Source organism: Pteropus alecto, unplaced genomic scaffold (genome assembly GCF_000325575.1).
Source record: "Pteropus alecto unplaced genomic scaffold, ASM32557v1 scaffold66, whole genome shotgun sequence".
Lineage (NCBI taxonomy): Eukaryota > Metazoa > Chordata > Mammalia > Chiroptera > Pteropodidae > Pteropus > Pteropus alecto.
In genome coordinates this window covers 237,947-255,119 of record NW_006438869.1, presented here as the reverse complement: position 1 = coordinate 255,119, position 17,173 = coordinate 237,947, and the positions used below count along the sequence as shown (strand labels likewise).

Genomic DNA, 17,173 nt, shown 5'->3' with positions numbered 1-17,173 from the left:
GGGGTGGGAGAAACCGAGTGATTTTCTCCTCCATGTATTGTAAAATATAACAGAACATATTCATTTTCAATCAAAATGTTTTAGACATTATATATATCAAAAACTCACCAGCTCTTATGGACTTGTTTAGATAGAGCTCTTCTTCATTAAAGAGTTTGGTAATGATAATATTTTAGGCCTTACCTCCTAGCATGTAAATAAACTGATTATACTATAGAAGAGAGATAAACATTTGAAGAAATAAATGGCAAAATCACAAATTGCTATTTAATATGAAGTTATTGGCTTTAATGAGTTCAACCAGATAGTCCTCAAATAATGAGAATGTTAAATATTAACTGAGAAATGAATATTTTGCTAACATTTATTAAGTCTTCATTTAACATTTTGATACTATAAATAATGCTTCTTGAACAGGAGAATATCATCCTGTTACATATTTTATATTAAATAAGAGAGAAATGTAACTACCCAAATATACCCCAGAAAACAAATTTTAATGTACATTTCTCTCAGCTGCAAGTAAATATTTATGGAAATAATGCCGATCGGGCCCATAAAAAGGGTTTTCAATATATCTTGCGATCTGGCAAATAGCTCAGTAAGCTGTGATCTGGAAGTAAAGTCAATCTTTGTAGTGGTGAGATGCATCTCAGAAAGCAAGTGTTTATACCACAAATAATAAATAAGTTCTGAGTGGTGCAGTGACTATAAAACAATTCCTCGATTAGCATCCATAATCCGAGCTTTATAGTGCACGTTCTAACTCAAAGCTGCCGAGAAAAGTAATCAGGTATGAAGTGTCGTTTGTTTTCATGAAGCTAGTTTCAGAAAAGTAGAAACTGTTGATGGAAAAGCCAGAAACAAACAGCCATATATTTACATCTATATTGGCTATTAAGCTGAAAGTTCGTATATAACTTCTTCATTAGGATTTAGCCCGAATATGCAATGTGAGGACAAAGATTGATGACCACAGTATGGGTGACCCTATACCTCAAGCAAGAGAAATCTGACACATGGAATCGCAAATGGGATAATGCTCTTGAAAACTTATTTTATTATTTAAAAATACGTATTTAAATGTTTTATTAACATTAAGAAAATGAAATTCTAAGCCAGACAAAGAATTTCAGGGCTTCTGCCTCTTCGTTTGCATCCATGCAGTGGTTGCCAAAGTCCTTCTATGCATTTGTTTCACGTTGCCTCAAAATAAAACCCTTGGTCCTTTATATGACTTGTGAGAACCCTTCGACTATATTCTCGTACTTGAAACGCTTTCGGACTCATTTACTAGATGGAGCTAAATGGAATCTCATCGTGTGTCTGGGAAGCTCATCTCTGTTTTAGGGCCAGACCTCTTTCCTTTTCTAGAATGCTAGAATGTGATCGCCAGTAGTCATATGTATGCTCTGTGCAAGAAAGCATTGGTCAAGTCCATACTACAAATTTAGCCTTATGAAGACATTTCCAAGAAAAACATGGTTATACAAAGTCATTTATCTGCAGAGTTTGTCAAGGTTCTACAAAGCATCCCAATGTGCTTCTCCTTCTATTCATTCATTCATTCATCCATTCATTCTTTCATTTACTTATTTTTGTAAGACTTCCTGTCATCATCTCATAAGATCTTCAAATAGTCATAACAACTTTGGTTCAGTCTGATGTTTTTCATGATTTTCTATAATCAACTTATTCCTTTTAGGGTATCTCTTTGCATGTGCAGAATAAATGTTCCATCGGTTAAAATGTCTAATTTTAATTTGATCGGGATGTATCCATTTAGCTTCTAGCAAACATCATTGTTGAATATTACAGGTACTGTGATGTTTGAACGACATGATCTATGTGATTGTATGTTTTAACAACGAGAAAATATGGCATTAGAAACAATAGTTTCCCTATGAAACCCATTTGGGAAATATCGAATTAGGCAAATCCTTGAGAAGTCAGTGCACTGTGCTTTTATCCCATGCTTGATTAACTTTGAATTGAGTTTCTTATATACTAATACTTTAAGAATTTTATGTTAAAAATAGTCATTCCTCTAGTAATTGGATTTTTTCACTACATTTAGGTTGGACAGTTGGTTTTTCAAACCAATTCCCTTGGTGATTTCACAAAAGTGATTTCTCTGAATCCAAGAGCCGCTGCCCTCACTAGCCTTAACTTCCAGCATCACTTTAATTAATGGCGATAGTTTTGAGGTGTGACAGTTGTTTGATACCCGAGTGTCTGAAATTATCATGTAAAATATTATACCAGATATGATAATGTCCTTTAATATCGGGCTTCTTCCCGATGCATTTATTTTTCATGACGTCATCCCACAGGGGCACATCCATGTCGGGAATAGGGTATTAGAACTCATCCCCCATTACTTTTTTTCCTCCAAACTTAGGTCCATTCCAGGCACTTTAAGTTTCTTATCAGAGGCACTGAGTCTGTTACAACAGTGACTCGTTAAATATGTTTCCTGGAACCTCAGGATTCTAAGATCCTCAGGGATTTTGTATATTATATACGTTTTAATTCTATTATTTAAAAACAATTTACACCAATATAGACCATATTCGAAATTATAAAGGATTGGAAACCCTCAGTGCATTAACTTTTATTATAGTATTTGGATTATTTGGTTTATTGTAGAGCATGGAAAAAGGTATCTGCTGTCATTTCAGATCATACTCCAAATTAAGTGAGATTCAGAGGTGGCCTTATTTATTACGACTTAATTTATATAAATCAGTATTATTTCGCAAGTAGGCAAGCAAAATAAAATACAGAAATAATTGGATACCGAGAGCACTGTGACTCAACAGTCACTTAGCCTCACATTTGTCTGATGATTTAACGTTATCATCTAGCACTTATAACGAAGATATAGTAAATGCCACTTTTACCTTTTTTAATGTGTGATCACACCTACGAATGTGAAGAAATGAGTCTTCTCTGAAAACGTGTGGAATCCCCGCTCTGGCCCTTCCTGGCCTTGTTTCCAGAGCACCTGCCTTCCTGCTCCTCTAGTCACTGTTAGGGCAAAGTATAGGGTTTGGCGAGGAACCCTGAGGGGTGTTGGCCACAGCCCCTCAGTGTCCAAAGCCTTACAATGCCAATGCCACAGGGGCGTGGCATTCTGTATTCATTCAGTCATTCAACAGTCTATTGAGCTCTTGTTGTATGTGAGGAATAAGTGAACCAAGAGGTCAAGATGCTGCCCAAATGTCCCTTGCCTCCTCGTGGGGACTGAGGAGACAGAGGTGGCTTGACATACGCAGTTATATGCGCCCCGATGCGGAGAGAGCACGTGAGCAAAGATGTGCCGGAAGCACAGGTGTTAGCTAGGTGGGTCTCGGGAGAAGAGTGTTCCAGGAAGTGGAACCGGCTGGTGCACCGGCCACATGGGGCAGGTCTGCATGGTCTGGGGGCCACACCGAGGAATCTGTGTCTCCCAGAACCGAGCGTGTGTGGGATTACTAGGAAATGAGACAGAGAGGAAATAAGTGGCTGGATACGGCGGAACATTCCAGATGGCTTGGATTGTACGCCAGGTTAACGAGGGGCCCTTAGAGGAGCATCGCAGAGAAGGGGTGGCATCTCGACATTCATTTCGAAAGCACAACATCGTTGCTCTATCAAAACAGAATGTCTTCTCCCATCCAAGAGGTTAATTTCACAAAAGCGACCCGTGATTCTGCCATACCTTGGCCATAGAGCGGTTGACTCCACAGTTTCATTAGATGAATCATATCCCCTTTAAAATCAATGAAAGGACCATGAGTGGGTCCAGAGGCTTTAAAAATGAGTATACTCTGCGACAGGAGAATCGATGCTGTTTCTGATTAATTAATATTTGCCGAATGCCAACAGCTCTGAGCTTAGATGTGCACGTTTTCTGTGATTTAGGTATATATTTTACTAAATTATCGGGGGTGGGGGCGACACAAATCAGTAAGGAGGGACTCTTATTTTCATGGAGTCTGTGATTGGAGAGTGGTCAGAGCACAGGCTTTGAGTCCGAGTTACAAAGTTCAAATCTTGGTGCCCCTGTGTACTGTTTTCGTGGCTTTTGGTAATTTTTTTAGTCAGTATTGTCATCCAAAGTATTATAGTATGGTATCTCCCACATATTATAGAGACTGAAATGGGATAAATGTATGGATAGCACAGAGACATAAATGCACGTGTATGGCAAATTAATATTAAAAAATGAACACATACACTTAATATTCACTAAGAAGTCGAGGCTGAGAGGAGTATCGGACACATCCTCCCAAAGTGACTAAACTATTTACCGATTTGTGTCCTTCAATGCACAGTGTTCCATCTTAAGTGCCACTTGTTTTGAACCTGTCACAGGTGGCCACTAAAGGTAATTAGTGATGATGTCCATGCTCGAGGATAATTCGATTGACGCTTTATTCAAGTCACATAAAAATACAGTTATTTCAGGTTCCAACTCTTTTGTGTTTTGCTTCCATTTTGAACGAAGATATGGCCTCGCGTTCCCTGGCAATTTGTTTATAATTGCCATGACACCTGAACGTCCTCCAGCGTTTCGCAGAAATACATGACATAAGAATATGAATGCAGACTTATATAAAAGAAAGCCCTGAGGTGGTTGTTAATTTTGGGCATCATGTAATTAAACTACTTTTTTTAATGTTATCTTTCGCCAGTATCTAATTAGCAAAGCCATCTGCTGAAGGAGCGGTGGCCCATCTGTCCAAGAATGTTGCTCTCTTTATTTTTATGAAAAGTATCCGCCTTTGTGGTCCCTGTCTAATTCTCGCGCCACAGAATGTGATAATACGCAGCTTTGTTGACATCCTTCTGAGAACTTCGGATTTATACGTATGTAACATGTGCATAAAAAGAGCCAATCATTGCTCTTTCCTACATCCGATTTACTCCTGAGAGCTTCACTCAGTTGTTCATACCCCGAGCACCTGTGTGTGCATGACAGTGAGGTGTGGACTGTATCATAAGGTGCTTTCTTACAGTCCCGGGCGTTCTGCAGATGTAAAATGACTTCTCTGCAAACTTACTCTGTTTCCTTTTGGGTTGGTCTGTAACACTGTCAGTTCCTGAAAGTTCATGATGTCGTAAGCTCCAGTCTATCCCTGGATCTGACCTGAACATGGCTACTGTAGCAATAAAAATGACGACTTCCCCATTCTCAGATTCAGCAGGTCTAGGTTGATGGAAGACATGTATATTATAAACTAATATCCGATATGTGCAAATATTATCTATACACTTGATTTTCCTCCCATCAATCATTATCTAGCACAGTCTCTTGCACTTGGCAGGTATTTACTGAATATTTATTACATGAGAGAACGCATGCATGTGTATAAAGCAAAATCTTTGCTAAGTAGTTGAAGAGCACGGGTGTTATTCATATGTATTTAGAGACAAAAGAAAAATTGTATCACAGACTGGAATCTTCATGTCTTTTAAAATGTAGGTATTTCAAACTCACTGCCTACCGTGTATAGCCTTTGGATGTCCAAAGAATAGCAATGTCACCGCTACATGTCTGCTGCTGAAAAATATAGCGAAGACTAAACGCGTGATAGAATAGAGAATTAAGATTCCTTTTCTCTCTATTGGGCTATCGTGCAATGAAAAAAGACAAGAGATGACAAAAATTAAAGATTAAAAAACCCAGAGACTCGGGAAATTAGATCATGAGTGTTGTAATGGGATCTGAAATGTAGAACGCCTTTGCGTCTGTTTTGACTCTCATAAAGATAGATCTGGGCAGGTAGAGAAGTGTCTTAAAAGGAAGTCAATGAGGAAGATGGCTTCACAAATCAGTGGAGAGGTTAGTTCCAAAATCCCATACATGAAAGAATGACAAGGAATCTCCATTGAGAATGGAGCGGGAAGGCTTGATTAAAAGTTTAATTGATTAGAACAAATCTTACGCAATGAAGAACATTATGGTCAGGTTAAAACATCATCTAATTTTATACAGAATAATGAGTAACCGAGAAATCAGATCCGGTCCAGGAGACCTCTGTCGATATTCACATATTTGTATTTCTCTCCAATGAGAGCTTTCCCCCTAGCCTCTCCCTGCCCCCCCATTTTCCATAGTGGTCAAAATGGGTACAGTCTAGAGCACTGAAGGAGTAGAAAGACACTGTAGGATTAATCTGGAACAGCCACTTTTAGGCCAATCGGAAAAACACATTTTCCCACTCCATTTTTTCCTCCAAGTTCTGTGATATCCAATCATATGTGTTCAGTTTTACAATAGGTTGTTTGGTTCTACTGTTAATATAATTTCCCTTTATCCTGTTCCTTTATTGAAGTAGAAAGTGAATCAACAGAAAAGCTATTCGACCACAGTCTGTAATTAATTCTGGATTTGGATATTGTTGGAAACTGGTGATACAGTAATAAAAATGTCTCAGGAGAGTGAATTTTGCTACTTTTAGAAACTGTCTTCAGAAAAATCCGTAAGGTTTTGTCCTATTTTCTATTGGTCTGATAAACTTATGTGAGCAATTGCTCTTTCTTGAAAAACCGGCTGAAGTAATGAAATATTTTTGAAAACTCTCACATTCTTTTTTCTATCACTTACCCCTTCCAATCCTTGGCCAATATTTATCTTGAAAATGCAAAGTCTACTTGGGTATTAGGTAGACCTAGGACGCTGTTTGTTTGCCGTTTCAGCAGAAGAATCTGAACAATTTTGATGGCATTTGGTTTATATTCTTTTCGTAACCTTGATACCAACCCTGCTCCTCGTAGCTCTCATGTTGACTGAAGAGAGTATTGCTATTTAACTTTCAACAAAATCGCTAGACCAGTGAAAGTCACTATCAGCTCCTCTTTATCTTAAATCGTTTCCCTGTCTATTTTTCCCGGTAATTATATAACATTAGTTTCTCTGTGATATAAAACACTACACCCTCTCCTAATACCAATGACTAAAAGAATACATCATAGTGGATTAATTCTGTTTAGAGTTTAATTAAGGGCAAAGGCAGGGATGTCTTTATTTGAGTGAAAACAGCAGAGCAAGCTTTTCTAGAGAGATCTGAGAAGGGAGAGGTCCACTCAGATCCACGGTGGTGCGTTTGTGTGAGCTTCATGGAGATAGATGGTTACGGAGCCACACGTGACACTGTTCTCTCCCCTCTGGAAGTGCCGTCACTTTTTATGAAAGTATTTGTCATCGTGCATGGAATTCAAGTCGTTTGTTTGCATGAGATGCCGATGAACTGTGACTTTATTGTTGCCATTAAACATTAGCAACAGGAAAACATCACAGGAACAATTAACGAATTCTCTTATCAGATGTCGACACTGACAAAAACCTCTAAGTCTGCACAAGGGAAAACAGTTGTAGTATTGTTTGTGTTTGAAACGCTGAAGTGCTCTCTCTAGATACTTTTCTTATGGACTCATATTTGCCAAGTAAGATAAGTTATACAAGATGCAGTGTTTTATGTTTTAATCTCCGTTATGTAACATTCCTTGGAGGAGAGTAGATATTAGATAATGGTGTTAACATGACTGTTATTCTCCTAAGTTTAGGAGAATTAGGAAAAAAAATTTTCTTTCTAGAAGTAAGAGTGAAACCATTATTCTCCTTCATAATATATGACATCAGTTTGGCTCGGTTTAGATTATTATTTAACATTAGTCTAAATTAACAAAAAATTGCTCCTTACTTACATTTTTTTTTCTGATAATGACTTAACCAGCTCTTCAGAAATCATTACCTCTTCAGAAATCCAACTCTAATAGCAAGAGAGAGCATAATTGTAATAACAGGTGTTCAGAATGGAGAAAACATTTTTACTCCATAAAAGTCCACATTCCCTGCAGTGATAGAAAAGATGAACAACTCAGATGTTTAAATTTGTTCAAAAAATGATTCACGGTGTCAGCATAGAGATCATTAATGTTTGTAAGCATCGTTTATTTCTATGAAGTAAGTGCCGTATGTTATTCTAACTAATCACAGGCTCCATTTGGGAGTTAACATCAGATATAAAAGTACGCATATCAAATTGATCAGCATGAGTTAGATCTGGAAAGTCTGAGAAAAGAATATTTAAAAGTTGAGGCTCTAAATATTTAGTCAGAGCTAATAACAGTATGAAAATTACTGGCACTGGAGGGGAACTGTAGATGTGCTTTTTGCATAAGCTCTTTATTTTATTGATGATTCATCATTTATATATGTATCTTGGGAGTAATGATACGCAAAATCATTCTTGCTTCATTATCTATGAATATTGATAGATGACATACTATTAAACTAAACTATAGATGTCTAAATTAAATATTTAGATCATTTGGTTCCAAGGCTTCTCTTAGAAGCATACCGTGTGTCTATTCTGTGATTTCACTAATGCGATCATTTCTGTAACCAACACACTCGTCACCAACTCACTGCAGGTGTCTCTTACAGTGACTGTGTCCAAACGTCACATGATTACTGCTTAAACATGATACTTGGGACGGGGGTGAGTTCTTTAAAACGCTTCGGTTTTAAAGAAAAAGATAAGCTCTCATGACTGAATTTCGCGCATTTGGAGTAAATTCAATATTAGTTTGAAATGCTGGTGTCATGGTGCGCCCACATTTCCTCATCTGGTTCCTGGCGTCTTGTGGATTTCTCCCTTTTATTCGGTCAAAGCCATAATAGTTGTTGTGATTTTGGTGTTTCCTACAGGCTGTGGAGTGGCAGTGTGACGAGGTGACCAAGAAGGCCTGCTACAGTAAGGGCAAATCGGAGGTAAGGGGGCGTGTTCCGGGCGGCCATCGCCGTTGTCAAGGACGGCACGTAAAGCGTCTGAATGTGAAGGCTGTTCCTGATTATGATGCCCTGTAAAAGACAGCAAGATTCAAAATGTAGGTGCGGTGAATTCTCAGGGTTTTAACATTAAATTAAGATTGGCAGCAATCAGTTTCCAAAAAAGATTCAGAACATAAGAAGATGAGATCTCACTGCACTCTCAATCATTAGACCGAGCTATGAAATTCATCAGTTATGATATCGCTTAGAAAAACATGGGCCTGAATTTTTAAAATGATATTTTTATTTTCCCCAATCATACCTTACAGCTAACTCCAGAAAGTAACTATATGATATATAAAATTACTACATCAAAAATAATTTGAGATTTCTTTATAATTTCATATATATACTTAACATATCTTTATAATAAGTACTCTCTCTTCATGAGAAAATCTATACCCCCAACTTCCTAAGGAAAGAGCAGATTATAGCTAAGGCCGGAAATACATTTCTGGAGCAGCTGTGCGCTTTGCAAGTGTTTTCCCACCACTGGCTTGGTCAGTAGGAGGCTCTGGACCGTTCCTTCTTATGTGTCTGAGAAAATGTACTGGGTACTTGAGAAAATTCTTAGGCTCATTGTCTCATCCTGTTCGTGATTATCTTACTCTATTGGAGCATGGGCTTCCCAATGTGAATCACACTTTGGGGTACAGAAGAAGGCAGATCCGCAAAGAGTAGCCAGGGAGGCTCACCGTACCAACCGTGGTCCCAGCACCAAGAGCCGGGGAAGAAATGCAGCAGATGGGAGACGTCGCTGGTAAAAGGTCCTCACACCGTCCGTATTTGTAAGAAACTGGTGTGCGCTTTGTTTTACCCAGTTGCATTGTTCCTGTCTTTTAACTAAACAGTTTTGAGGGTCAGACACGGGGGTAAGTCTCAGCAAACTTGGTCATTGGTTTCCCCAAACCAAATAAAGAACTAGAAAGAAGGAAGAGGAGGAAGAAAATGAAGTCTTAGCCAGGGAAACGCTCGGGGCCAGACAAACGAAAAGAGGCAGAAATTGACGAAGCCTATTTACTGCAAGATCTTGAACCTCAGAAAATGCCTCTGAGAGAAATCAGCAGAGACAGAAGAAGATTTAAAGGTAACACCAGGTTACAGAGAATCAGAATACTGTCTCTTCAAACCCCCCTCCCCCAAATAAACAAATCGGCACGTAATAGGTTTAGTTACCGCTGTAGCCTTACTGGGTTTGTAGAGATTATACACAAAACTTCTGAAAAGGCGCCGTCTGGGTGGCGTTCCTTCTCCTGCCCGTGACGTTCACATGTCCTGAGATGACACGTGTATCGCTGTGCCTTTGCCCGTGAGTCCCCGAGCCCAGGTGTTCCTTCTCATAAGACCACGCCGCCGAGGAATGCAGTGGGCAGTCAGATTCGCCGGGACTGCGGCGGACAGACCCCGCTTTCTTCCCTCCCGCTAGCGAGGTTCACTGATGGAAAGCCTGGGCCTTTACGTCCATGCTTCTAACGCCAACGCTGTCCCCTTTGCTGGTGACGTCGCTGCCCGCCGGGGCCCTGGCAGGACGCTGTCTGACGCCCTTATTGTCCTCACCCTTTTCTCTCCCTTTTGCTTTCCTCTCCTTTTCTCTCCTTTTTCTTCTTGTCTTCATCTTCTTCTCGGTCCTTCGGCTCTGCGTTCTCTTCTTCCTTTCTTCTGGGTCTGTGGGTGACCCGTAAGCACTGATTCCGTCTGGGGAAACTCAGCAACAAACTTTGCTGACACCTGCTGTGTCTGAGCATGTGGGGCTGATCGCCCCAGACCTGTGAGGGGGCCACACCCTCCTTCCCTTTCCCGGCACCCCATCCTAACCTTCCCCCAGCCTGCGCTCTGCCCGCCTCACGCATCTCTCAGGACGTGTGTCCCCTCTCCTTAGGGGTTCCTGCCTAAGCCTGTCCCCCACCCACTGCCTCAGTTATCAGTCACCGTTTGTACTTTCCTAGTCATGATGCATTTCAAGATACCCAGCCCCTCAACGAGAGGCTGGGCACGATGGTTTCCAGTGGGCCCAGGACACGGGCTCTGCTGGGCGTCTGACTAGCGAGCGAGCAGGCCTGGGTGGCGAGCCTCAATTCAGAGTTTCTCGCCCTGGTGACCGCTGATGCTTGGGGCCCATCACCATGGGCTCGGTCCTGTTCATCTTCAGTCCTGCCCACTAACCGCTAAATGCTGGTAATTCCTCTCGCCCCGCCATGAGGACCAGAAATAACCATGCACGTCGCCAGACACTGCCAGACGTTTACCTGGTGGAGGATCGGCTTTCATTCCCCGAATGGCAAATGTATTGGCAACTTGTACGTTGTCCGTTTTGGAATTTGTTTCCCATAAGAGTGCTCGCCTCTCGTTGAGTCTAGATCGCACTTATTCATTTCACAGGCTTCTGAAAAATTAATGACGAAGGCCCTTCGCCTCAGTCCCCTCCCTTATACAGGAAAGGAAATCACTCGATTTCTCAGTCTAGCCAGGGTTCCTCCTACGAATACCTCGGTCACTAACTTTAAAAGCATCGGCGTAGTATATCATTGGGATGAAATGTTGCTTCTTCTAAATCAGAAATGACCCACGTTTTGCTTACCTTAAGCTGTGATCACAGGTAGAAATTCATCAAATAAAAATCAGAACACACATAGTCAAGGTCGTCTTCATGCCCGTTGAGTAACATGCCCTTGATCCACAGAAGGGGCCAATCAAGCCTACACTTCATTGTGCTCAGAGAGAAAACGAGGAACACCAACATCATCAGATAAAATCTCGCCTTTAGGTCCCTCACGTTTCTGGTCTTAATGGGTTAGGAACAATGGCAAATCTCGGTAAATAAAATTGATTCAAACTGCATTTGTGAACTGCGTTCAGCCCGGTAAACTTTGAGTGCCAGGACTCTGAGAAGGAGCAAACCCACATCCTCCTAGGCTGTGTGGGGTGCACCGATACATTCATGGGCAGTTCTGAACAACCCGTGCTTGGTCGAAAGAGCGTCTCGTCTGGCAGCAGAGCCGCGTGCCGTGGAAGTTCACGTGCATGAGAGAGTGTGCTTGGGCTGCGAAGGCGTCACTCTGGGCAGCACCCAGGGCTGGTCCCGGAGCTGTGGGCCGTGAGCAGAGGGGCGTCCAGGGCCCGTCATGCTGACACAGGAACCATCAGACGCCAGACACAGAAGGGCAGGAAGCAGCCTGACCAAGCGCTGCTGTCCAAGGCCCGGACCCCAAGTTCAGAATTCAGAGCCCCCCACCACATCGCCCCGTCGCAACAGTGCCAGAGGCTGAATCAGAAACCGTTCTCACAGACTCAGTTTGACTAACATGTCTCGTTTATTCAGGGGAGTGGAAATCAGCCTTTTTTTTTGCAGCCATGAGTTTAGAAACAAGAATTCAGATTTGTGTTCGTGTGGTAGTATTGTGAAAACGGACACAGGATTACAAAGTGTCCCTTCTTCCTAAAACTGAAAGAATAATGCAAAGTGTGACATCTCAAAAATGAGAGAAATGCCAGCCATTTTGCAGGAATTTCGTTCCTACGCTCAGAAAAGTTGATCTGGTGTCCTCCACATAATACATTTGACCGCCCAGCCGGGAATGTGATGGGGGACGAGGGGGCTGGGCCCACGGGGGTGGCACGGCCGGGACCCACTCACTTCTCTGATGAGAACTTTTCTCAGCTGGCTGCAGATGACACGTTACCTGCTATGTCTTTGGTATCGCTGGGACCGACACAGACATCATTTCCTGTGTAAAAATGACAATTTAGGGACTCGGGGTCAGGAAAATGTAGCCAATGCTTTGATTTGGGCCCGTTTGGAAGAGAAGGGAGGACTGGGGACCCCCGGTTCTTCATGAAGGTTGCGTTCTATTTTATTTCTAAAAGTTTCAGCTCACCCTAAGGGGGTGGCTTTGCCTACCGTGGCTTAGACATTCCGTGTATTAAAAGGGGAAAACTCTGTTTTTATGAATTCCAAAACTTTTTGTAATAAAACCCATGGTATTTAGTTCTTTTTGAAATACTATCATGGAAATCTGCTTTGTGAAACCATCTAAATGTCTTTTACACAAACATTATTTTAGACATAAATAGTCAGTTCTCTGGTGATCTAACAAGAGCCCCTTGTCTGTTTGGGGTCACGATGTCCCAGCCAAAGCCCTTCCCCCGTGACCTTTGGGAACTTACAAAGGAAACACAGCGGATTATTAAGGGGCTGAAAGGGCTGCTTTGTGTATACATCGCACTTTATCATTTTCGAAAGTTTCTTGTTTATGACCTCACTTCAGCACTTTTAACACCACGTTCCTAGAATTATTTTGCTAGTTAGTGGGAGAGTTTTGATTAGAATCCAGGGCTCTGTGCATTGTGCCTCCTGCTGTATCCCGCGGCCCTGCTCCCAAGTCATCAGATGGTGCGGCTAAGGAGGTCAACTCCAGGTGAGAGAAGAGAGACGTGGCGCCATCCCAAGGGGGCGAAACGTGACATTGTCACCGGAAGTGGCAGTGTTTGGAGAGCTGTGCGTGAATCGATACCCGTGGCAAATTATGGACCTGCCTTTATCTCGTGTAACTGCTTCAGAAATGGAGGCTTCTTTAGATACTAACGGACTGCAGATTACAGAGAGCAAGTTTTGCTTTTGAAATGGAGTTTCCCAAACAAGTTTCCCATGGAGCCAGCTCATTTGAAAATACTCACGTTATGTAAATATAAAATATAACTTATATTTTAATTTATTAGCATACTATGTATAATATAATTTTAATATATGTCCATATACATATGGATGTATTCCCCTCTATATATTTATAGACATATGCATCTATGTCTCTGTACTTATATGTATAAATATAGATGTAATAGCATGTCTATATATTTATATATACACTTCTGCAATATGTATGCATATATATGCATGGAATACACACACACACACACACATATGCATATACACACACATACATATGGCTTTTCAAGCCCCCCTGGTCATCGTGACTTTGGCGGTGTACATCCGACCCAGAAGCCACGGGCAGTCACTCTAAGTTGCTCCTGGGATGCTCACAGAGCTGAGACTGACACACCGCTTTCAGTGCAAGTGCCATGATGAACATGAAGGCTGCCAGGGCCCCCTCCCTCGTCCCAAAGCCGCTGGGTCTGGCTAGGGGCTGGGTGTTGCTAGGGCACCCACCCCGTTCCTTGTTCGTCTTTCTACCCCATTACAGTTTTTCTTCAAGCAGAACACAGCTGTTTGAAAAGAAAATGATGAAATGCTATAAGGAAAAACCAGTTAACTCGTTAAGAAAATGGTCCCAAAACGTGAGTTTTCCCTTCCGGGGCCAGACCTTATGTCCTTGAGGCCCGGTGAGCAGTGGCTGGTCTCATTTAAAAGCTCTTTCAGTAGCTCAGAACCTCTGCACCTCGGCTATTAGTTCCAACAAGAATCACCTCGGAGTCAAGGGCGAGCTGACCAGCCTGCAGGAGCTCAGGCACACACGGATGGTTTCAATGTCCGAGGGGAATCGTCGAAATGTAGATCGATGACTCACTGTTGTCAGCAGAAGCCCCGTGGCGGCAGGCCGCGAGTGGGCTCGGAAGTGAGCACTGGATACCAGGACTCATTAAATCCCCTGAGACCATTTTCAAAGTGCAGAAATGGCAGGAAAGGGGGAAAAATCCCCAGATGAGAAAAACAAACTCAAAGACATTCTCTAAGCTGATCTGTAGGAGACACCGAAGACAGACTCTCCTAAAGGGACATCTGCATTGTCCCCGTACTTTGAAACACGTGACTCCAAGCAGCGCTCCTAGCAAGTTCGGCTCACGCACGGAAGGCCACGTCTGCAGCGCAGACCTGCGAAGCGGTTCACCAGGACGTTTTCTATGCGTGGATCTGGCCGTTAGCGTCACCACCAGGAGGGGACCGATCACCACCAAGCCTGGTGCTCGGCTCATTTTTTTTTCATTCTTAATTTTTTTTCTTTCATTCCTAAATTTATCTTCTGCCCCAAGCCAATACCTCCACTTTCTTTGTTTCTATGTATCTATACTGTTTTGTTTGATCTTCCCCCAATCTCTCTTCAAAACAAACAAACAAACAAAGCCCAAGAAGTTATTATTTTCAATGCCTTTCTTTGTTTAGGATTTCCATGCAGTCTGCTTCTAGAATCAGTTTGTACATTAAACCCGAGAGGACTCGGGAGAGGGAACGAACGGTCTCAGATGAGTTGAGCCAGACTGTTGGGCAAACAGATTCAGCTCACGACAGTAAAGGAACAAAATGCCACCTGCCTCCAAAGGTTTCTGTTGCAGGGCCCAGCGGATGCTCACACCTTGACCTGCCTCGTTGCTGGCACACCGGCCTCCCCCTACCCCGCCCCATCCCACTGACCTTGCACACTGGACTCATCTAGTGCTTGACCTTCCTGAGGTCCCGGAGGGCTGGGTCCTCCTCCATCCTTTCAGAGGAGGACCACGCAGGCCTCTGTGTCCGATTGTCCCGGTTCCTGATGTCTATCCCCTCCCTTCCTACATACGCACCGAGCCAGAGGAAGCCCACCAGTGACACAGGGCACGTGGCCCTCCTCAGATAGCAGAGCCGCCCTGAGTGTCATTCCCACGTGGTCCCGATGACCAAAACGCGCTTTTTAAAACCCTCCATGCTAATTGAAATGATAGAGTTCCCGCCTTCGTTTACTTTTTTCCAAGATTTTTAACAAGTTACCAGCTGGATTTGCTATGCCCCGTCTGCCCCCCACACCTTTTTTTTCACCCTCGTTATCATATTCCCGACCTAGAGTCCCGTTTTCACTCTGTCTTTCTCTTGGGCGATGAAGATGAATGCCTCCTTCCTTATCTCGATTCTTCCCTCCCCATAATCGATTAGAGGCGCTCGTCTCCTCCGTCTCGCGGAGGCGGCGGTTCAGTCGGAAGGCTTCTCCTGGAATAGTTTACCCTTGCCCGAGTTCACGGTTAACAGGGACTGCCTCTAGCACATTGCTGTCTTGTGTCAGTTTCTTGCTTTAAAAATCAAAAAGTTCTTTACATCTCGACTCGTTCTTGAAGGACGTCTAAAAGCAGCAGCAGAAAGCGAACGAAATCCCCACCTCTCTCTCCACGGCGCGTGATTTTTCATCTCGTTCTTGATCAGGGTGTCATTTTCGTGTCTGATTTAGCTGTTAAGGCATCGAGCCCTCCTGGCTCTGTGTTCTCCAAGGTGCGTTTGGGAGTCGCCCTCAGACGTGCTTAGGCTTTGCGTTTTCATCTTCGCCTCGATCCTGTCTTTGCGACTCTGTGCCCCTCTGCTCCCTGAGGTGGTGGCTCCACCGTATCCCTCCTGTGTTCCCAGCGCCTGGAAAGGGGTGACGATGTGGTCCTCTGAAGTCTTGCTTTGTTCTTTCTCTCTAGAACTCTCCTGCCCTCTCCCCGGTTATAAAAACAACACAACAAAACAGCTCCCCGTGGGTGTGCCTTGCTCACCCCATTGACTGTCTACCGTTTGCACTCACTTCCTACTTCTTCTCATAGATAACTTAGATCTTTTACTCTGTGTCCCCACTCCCAACCCCACCCCACCAGTTCAAATGTCTTCAGTTTACCCGTCACTACCCTTGCTAGTTAGGGAGAGTGTTAAGAGACTGGCCTACCCTTGACCTTTCACTTTGCATTTAGAAAGCAAGTTCAGGCAGCCTAGCGCCGACCACTCAGCTTTCGTGGAGATGGGGGTTCCCCTCGGCGGAAGGAGTGTTGCTGTGCCCTGAAGTCCAGATCTCCCTCGCTCGGGGCACTGTGCGACACTAACCCTCTGCCGCCTTGCAGCGTCTTCTGGCTGCAGTCGGTGGCTCAGGCCCCACACACGCCCTGTTGATCTGCGGGATCCTGGCTTTGCCCTTCTGCACCTCCCACCCGGTCCCAGCAGAGTGAGGAGGGACCGAATTGTGGAAGGATTTCCTTACCTGCCTCCCGAACGGCAGTCTCTCTACCTCTAGCTTAGCGCCCACGTTGAACCCCCAGTGGTCCTATAATATAATAACAAACGTCACCTCAGGCCAGAACTTCGTGCAGTAAAAACACGTGACGAGACCCTTCACATTCAGAATAAAATGCAAACTTACTCGCTCGGCTCGCCCAGCCCACGTCTGGCTCCCCAGCTGCGCTGCCTCTTCTGCATGCAATGAGAGCACCGTGCTTTCTCCAGCCGGGGGACCCTGGCACAACCCACTCTCCCTCCCCTGCCCTGTCTTTTCCCTCCTTTGTTTGCTAAAATCCTGCAGGTGTCAGATGGTATCTCCTCCAGGAAGCCCCACTCAAGTCTACTCTTCCTTGGAAATTCATATTAGGTGTCACCTCTGGGAACCCTCCCACTACCTTACCTCC

The 17,173-nt window shown here is 43.4% G+C and overlaps 1 protein-coding gene across 1 annotated transcript in view; it reads left to right on the top strand.

Moving 5' to 3' along the window:
- Window positions 1-17,173, top strand: part of SEMA5A (semaphorin 5A) — a 411,791-nt gene that overhangs the window by 248,782 nt on the left and 145,836 nt on the right. Inside the window, 1 exon segment of the mRNA XM_006915860.3 lies at window positions 8,702-8,764. Within this exon segment, the coding sequence (XP_006915922.1) occupies window positions 8,702-8,764 (63 nt within the window).